A 6623-nucleotide genomic window follows, 5' to 3' on the forward strand; every position below is an offset into this window, starting at 1 on the left:
TATTGGCTGTGGTTGGCCCCTTTTCCCAGCACACACTCTCACTGGTGGGTGGAGGGGAACCACGCGGGGAGGCGGAAAGGGAAAGGATAGAGAGTGGGATGGGGTCTGTGTGGGTCTCAAGGACTGGCTATCCTGACATCCTTTCCCGCCTTCAGGTTGGCCCACATGGCATGCTGCCAGAGGGCGCCCACCTGCCCCTTGAAGATAGGACAGGATGGGTGGTGCCTCTTTTGTACAACCCTCACAGTGCTGGTGACGGTGGAAAGGGAAAAATGACAAGCCAGGGGGCATGATACCATCATGTGTGGAAGAAGCTTCTAAATTATCCACTAGCACAGGCATGTCTGTGACCCCCCCTTACCCAAACATACATAGAAACAGGTGGGGACCAGCAGGGAGAGAGAAGGGGACAGGGTATAAAAGGGCCCACGAGAGGCCAGCTCCAGGATCCCAAGGCCCAACTCCCCAAACCACGGAGAGTCCTGTGGACAGCTCACCTAGCTGCAATGGCTGCAGGTAAGAGTCCCTAAAATCCCTTTCGGCATTACATGTCCTGAGGAGAGAGGCAGTGCCCTGTAGATGGGACGGGGGCACTAATCCACAGGTTTGGGCTTCTGAATGTGGGTATTGCCATCTAAGCCCAGATATTTGGCCAGTCTCAGAATGTTCCTGGCCCCTGGAGGGAGAGACAAAAAAGGAAGAGCCCCTGAAGAAGAGCACTGCCCTCTGGCTTTCCGGCTCCCTCCCAGGCCCTCTGGTTTCTCCCTAGTCTCCCGGGCACCCCTGATCCCGACCTTCACCCTGCACTGCCTGCCCTGGCTTCGGGAGGCCGGTGCCTTCCCACCAATTCCCATATCCTTGCTTTATGACTATGCGATGATCCGCGCCCATCGCCTGAACCAGCTGGCCTTTGACATCTACCAGAAGTTTGTAAGCTCTTGACAAATGGATGCATGTCAGGGTGGGTGGGGAGGGGCGACTTTGACTTGCTGGGAAGTAATGGGAGGAGATGAAGGAGTTCAGGATTGTTTTCTGAATCGAAGATGCAGGCAGATGAGCATACACTGAGTGAGGTCCCAGAAAAGGAACAATGGGAGCTGGTCACCAGCACAGATATTGACAGGCAGTGCTTCTCCTAGGAAGAAGCTCATAGCCCGAAGGAAAAGAAGGATTTCTTCAGGCATAACACCAGGACCTCCCTTTGCTTCTCATCGTCTGCCCCAACACCCACTAACAGAAAGGAAACTCTACAGAAATTTGTTACTGGCCACCCTCTCCACCAGACAGGGATGGGGGAGGCCTGTGGTCAGAGCCCCTGGGCAGCACACTCACTGCTGGTCTTTCCCAGGCAGAACCTAGAGCTGCTCCAAAACTCCCTGCTGCTCATTCAGTTGTGGCTCAAGCCCGTGCAGTTCTTCAACAGTGTCTTGGCCAACAGCCAACTGCATAGTTTCTTAGATAGCTTCATCTATGAGTACCTGAAGGACCTAGAGGAAGGCATCCAAACTCCGAGGGGGGTGAGGGTGGCACCAGGAGTCTCCAATCCTGGGTCCCCACTGGCTTCCAGAGCTGGGGGAAAGAAACACTGCTGCTCTCTTTTTAGCAGTCAGGCCCTGACCCAGGAGAACTCACCTTATTCTTCATTTCCACTCATGAATCCTCCAGCCTTTTCTCTACACCTTGGAGCCTTGGAGGGAGGGAGGAGAAAGAATGAGTGAGAGAGGGAGGGAAGAGTGTCCAAGCGCTTGGCCTCTCCTTCTCTTCCTTCACTTTGCAGAGGCTGGAAGATGGCAGCCCCCAGACTGGGGAGATCCCCAGGCAGACACACAACAAGTTTGACATCAACTTGCACAACGATGACACACTGCTCAAGAACTACGGGCTGCTCTACTGCTTCCGGAGAGACATGAACAAGCTCGAAACATTCCTGAGCATTGTGAAGTGCCGCTCTGTGGAGGGCAGCTGTGGCCTCTAGCTGCCAGGTGGCATCCCTGAGACCCCTCCCCAGTGCCTCTCCTGGCCCCGAAAGGTGGCACTCCAGTGTCCACCAGCCCTGTCCTAATAAAATTAAGTTGCGTCATTTTGTCTAAGCGCCTTCTCTAATATTATGGGGTGGGGTGGGGGTTTGGAGAAAGGGGCAGGTTGGGAAGACAACCTGCATGGCCTGCGGGGTCTATTGGGAGCCAGGCGCCTGAAACATAATGGACGTGACTCTTCCTGGGCCAGAAGGAAGCTGGCACATGACTGCTGTCTGTTACTTACTGAGGCCACTCCACCAGATCAGTGCTCCCAGCTTTGGTCTCAGCTCACCGGTCATCCCAGTGATGACATGAAAGGATTTCTTCCTCTCCGACCATCACCAGCACCACCAAACCTAGCCCACCAGGAGTGAGAAGAAATGAAAACAAGACAGGCTATTAAGTGCAGAGGCAAAAATTCCCCAAAGCGTGAGAAAACAATGTCATGGAATTCCTTGTGTGCAGAAGAATTTTAAGACGAATTTTCCTTAAGCCCAACTACCCTTGGAAAATGAGAACAATGCAAAAATGAGTTTAAAACATAGAGAACCAGAGCTTTTAGGATCTGAATTAGGGCAAGGGAAGTGGAAGAGACATTTTATTTGGGGTTGCAAATGAAGTCCCTACAGGTGCCAGATAGATAACAACGTAATCAATGAGGACTGGATGAGAAGGGATAAATCCCAGCTGATACTCGCTTCCCTTAGGAAGATGCAGCGGACAGGGGTGGGAACCAGCACCGCCTGTAGAACTCACAGTCCACATCTAAGTCCCCTTCACTGGCTAAGAGGCCCTGTCATGGGGACTCCACCTCCCGTTTGACATTGAAAGAAGGATGGTGGGGGATGCAGAAAGCTACGTGGAGCTCAGGGACCCTCCTCCATTCCCACCTGGCTCCTCCTCTTTGGTGGCGCTGGAAGGACCAGGGGTAAGTCCTGTCTCTACCCTCCCGGTGACCCCATGTTTCTCAGAGCTGGTATCATTGATGACATCCCTCTCGGATCCTCCCATTGACGTGCCTGGAAAATAGCCCACAGCCCAGTGCCCTCCCAGCAGATGATGACTCTGGGGTGCTGGTCGGGTTATGCTTCAGGAATGACCACAGAAAATGAGCTCCATCTTCTGCTCTGAAAAGGGGGAGGTAGCAGAGCCCAGAATTCACATCCTAGACCACAGGGGTGTGGGTTTTCAATGTTAGTTGGCAACACCACTGCCAACCACTTCTAGAGGCGTTTGCTTGTTTACTTGCTTGTGTTTCTACAGCATCACGTGCTCAATGCCCTTAAACTCATGGGTGGAAGATTTCAGGGCAGGAGAGGATGTTCTTTCCTGCTCTCATCTCTGGGGGCATCTGATGCTTGTGACCTTCAGATGATACTGAAATAGCCCCAACCCTGGGCACCAGGAGACAGGAGGCTCAGTCCTGGCCTTCTCTGCCTTCGTCTTGTCCTGCTGTGAGGCTTCCACAGGCAACCTGTGCCACTGGGCCATTCTCACCTGGTAATTGAGGGAGAAGAATCTGCCCCTTATGGAAGAACAAAATGAGGCAAAGGGCCGCTTGTGTTGAGGGCAGGATCCCTGAACTCAGAGAAATTTAGAAGCTGAAATAACTGCATTGGGAGCGGTGACTCACACCTGTAATCTAAGTACTTAGGAGGCCATGGCATGTGGATCACCTGAAGTCAGGAGTTTGTGACCAGCCTGGCCAGCATGGTGAAACCCTGTATCCACTAAAAAGTATAAAAACTAGCCCCACATAGTGGTTGGTGCCCATAATCCCAGCTACTCAGGAGGCTGAGGTAGGAGAATCACTTGAACCCAGGAGGCAGAGGTTGCAGTGAGCCAAGAACATGCCACTGCACTCCAGCCTGGGTGACAGAATGAGACTCCATCTGAAAAAAAAAAAAGAAGCTAGAATAACTAAATAACTAGTAGCACCACACTACCTGCTCTGGAGAAAGAACTCTTCTTTTTTCTTTTTTTAAGCTGGAGTTCTGCTATGTCACCAAGGCCTGAGTACAGAGGTGAGATCTTGGCTCACTGCAACCTCTGCCTCCTGTGTTCAAGGGATTCTGCCACCTCACCCCCCCCGCAACAAGTAGCTGGGATTATAGGCATGGGCCACCATGCACAGATAATTTTGCTATTTTTAATAGAGATGGAATTTTGCCAGGTTGACCAGGCAGGTCGTGAAATGCTGATCTCAAAGGATTCACCCACATCAGCCTCCCAAAATGCTGAGATCACAGGTGTTAACCACCATGCCTGGCCTGGAAAAAGGACTATAAATGACACAATGTGGGAAGAGCAAGCTTGTGAAGACCTGCCCTGGCTGAGGTAGCTCATGCAAGTCAGTCTCCCTGAGCCTCAGTCTCTTGTTCTGTGAAATGGGATGACCATAATAGCTCCTTCACAAGACAAGTGGCAGGTCAGATGTGAGAATGCACAGGGAGGCCCTTTGCAACTGGATAAGCTCCATACAGATCTGGAAAGGGGAAGGAGAGAAAGAAGGAGGGGTTTCCACGGCTGCATAGGGCATCTTTTGGCTGGGTGAGTTCTGAGTTCCAAAGCTGGGGAGGAGACTCAAATCTTCAAGAGCTCTTCCAACTTTGAGATTCTCTGATGGATTCAGGGCTATGGGAGGAAGCGCTTGTGGTTCATGTCTGTTGCCGGGATTTCTGTTTCTTGGTTTGTATCTCTGCTGCAGGTCCAAGGAGCTTTGGTAATACCCTGAGTCTGTGTTCTTCCTCCCCACAGACCTGGGGGAGCCCCAAGGCCCAGGAAGAGGGGAGGGCCAAGAATGGGTTGGTTCCCTCTAGTGGTCAGTGTTAGCACTGCATCCAGCTGCCTCAGGCGGGCCCAGGGCTCAGCAAAGGTGAAATTCAGGTCTGAATCATGCCCAGAACCCCCAGAATCTATTGGCTGTGGTTGACTCCTTGTCCCAGCACACACATTCTCTTTGCTGAGTGGAGAGAAACCATGTGGTAAGGCGGAAAGGGATAGGATAGAGAGTGGGATGATGTCCATGGGCGTCTCAAGGACTGGCTATCCTGACATCCTTTCCCACCTTCAGGTTGACCACCATGACATGCTGCCAGAGGGCACCCACCTGCCCCTTAAAGAGAGGACAGGATGGGTGGTGCCTCTGGCTGACACTCTGTGCACAACCCTCACAGCGCTGGTGACGGTGGGAAGGGAAAGATGACAGGCCAGGGGGCATGATACCAGCATGTGTGAGAGAAGCTTCCAAATTATCCATTAGCACAGGCACGTCCGTGGCCCCCCTTGCACGAACGTGCATAGAAACAGGTGGGGGCCAGCAGGCAGAGAGAAGGGGCGAGTGTATAAAAGGGCCCACAAGAGACCAGCTCCAGGATCCCAAGGCCCAACCCCCCAAACCACTGAGAGTCCTGCGGACAGCTCACCCAGCTGCAATGGCTACAGGTAAGAGCCCCTAAAATCCCTTTGAGCAGGATGTGTCTGGACAGGAGAGGTGGCACCCTGTAGATGGGACGGGGGCACTAGTCCTCAGGTTTGGGGCTTCTGGATGTGAGTATCACCATCTAAGCCCAGATATTTGGCCAATCTCAGAATGTTCCTGGTCCCTGGAGGGAGACTAAAAAAAAAAAACTGCCCCTGAGCAAGAGCCCTGGCTTTTTGCTCTCCGGCTCCCTCCCTTCCTCTCCGGTTTCTACCCAGGCTCCCGGATGTCCCTGCTCCTCGCTCTTGCCCTGCTCTGCCTGCCCTGGCTTCAAGAGACTGGTGCCTTTCCAAGAATTCCCTTATCCAGGCTTTTTGGCGACGCTATGCTCCGTGCCCATCAGCTGCACCAGCTGGGCTTTGACACCTACCAGGAGTTTGTAAGCTCTTGGGGAATAGGTGCCCATCAGGGGTGGCAGGAAGGGGTGACTTTCCCCTGTTAGGAAGTAATGGGAGGAGATGAAGGAGCTCAGGTTTGTTTTCTGAAGTGAAGATGCAGGCAGATGATCATATGCTGAGTGAGGTCCCAGAAAAGTAAGAGTGGGAGCTAGTCACCAGCATGGACCTTGATGGGGGATCCTTCTGCTAGGAAGAAAATTATGTCCCAAAAGAACAGAAGTATTTCTTCCTGCGCAACCCCAAGACCTTCTTCTGCTTCTCAGAGTCTATCCCGACACCCTCCAACAAGGAGGAAGTGCTGGCAAAATCCGTGAGTGGTCGCCCTCTCCCCAGGCAGGGATGGGCGAAGCCGGTGGTCAGAGCCCCCGGGCAGCACACCCACTGCCGGTCCTTTCCCTGCAGAACCTAGAGCTGCTCCACATCTGCCTGTTCCTCATCCAGTCCTGGCTGGAACCCATGCAGCTCCTCGGCACTGTCTTTGCCAACAGCCAACGGCATAACATCTTGGACACCGATGTCTATGAGTACTTGAAGGACCTAGAGGAAGGCATCCAAATTCTGATGGGGGTGAGTGTGGCACCAGGGGTCCCCAATCCTGGGTCCCCACTGGCTTCCAGAGCTGGGGGAAAGAAACACTGCTGCTCTCTTTTTAGCAGTCAGGCCCTGACCCAGGAGAACTCAGCTTATTCTTCATTTCCACTCGTGAATCCTCCAGCCCTTTCTCTA

At 53.0% G+C, this 6623-nt stretch overlaps 2 protein-coding genes across 5 annotated transcripts in view; both read left to right on the plus strand.

The window, feature by feature from the left end:
- The first annotated feature begins 506 nt into the window (after positions 1–506).
- Positions 507–2075, plus strand: LOC108318256 (somatotropin-like). Its single transcript, XM_037746022.1, has 4 exons — positions 507–516; positions 770–930; positions 1353–1517; positions 1778–2075. The coding sequence occupies exons 1-4, from the start codon at positions 507–509 to the stop codon at positions 1973–1975; spliced, it is 534 nt and encodes a 177-aa protein (XP_037601950.1). The 3' UTR covers positions 1976–2075.
- A 3377-nt stretch (positions 2076–5452) lies between these two features.
- The window catches only part of LOC108318254 (somatotropin-like), a 5738-nt gene continuing 4567 nt past the window's right edge, over positions 5453–6623 (plus strand). The window contains exons 1-4 of one of the 4 annotated variants that reach the window (XM_017549167.2): positions 5453–5462; positions 5718–5878; positions 6088–6207; positions 6300–6464. In XM_017549167.2, the coding sequence (XP_017404656.1) occupies positions 5453–5462; positions 5718–5878; positions 6088–6207; positions 6300–6464 (456 nt within the window). The remainder of the gene's footprint in view (positions 5463–5717; positions 5879–6087; positions 6208–6299; positions 6465–6623) is intronic. The other 3 variants (XM_037745950.1, XM_037745951.1, XM_037745952.1) reach the window with 3 other exon arrangements.

This window comes from Cebus imitator, unplaced genomic scaffold (genome assembly GCF_001604975.1).
Source record: "Cebus imitator isolate Cc_AM_T3 unplaced genomic scaffold, Cebus_imitator-1.0 Scaffold217, whole genome shotgun sequence".
NCBI lineage: Eukaryota > Metazoa > Chordata > Mammalia > Primates > Cebidae > Cebus > Cebus imitator.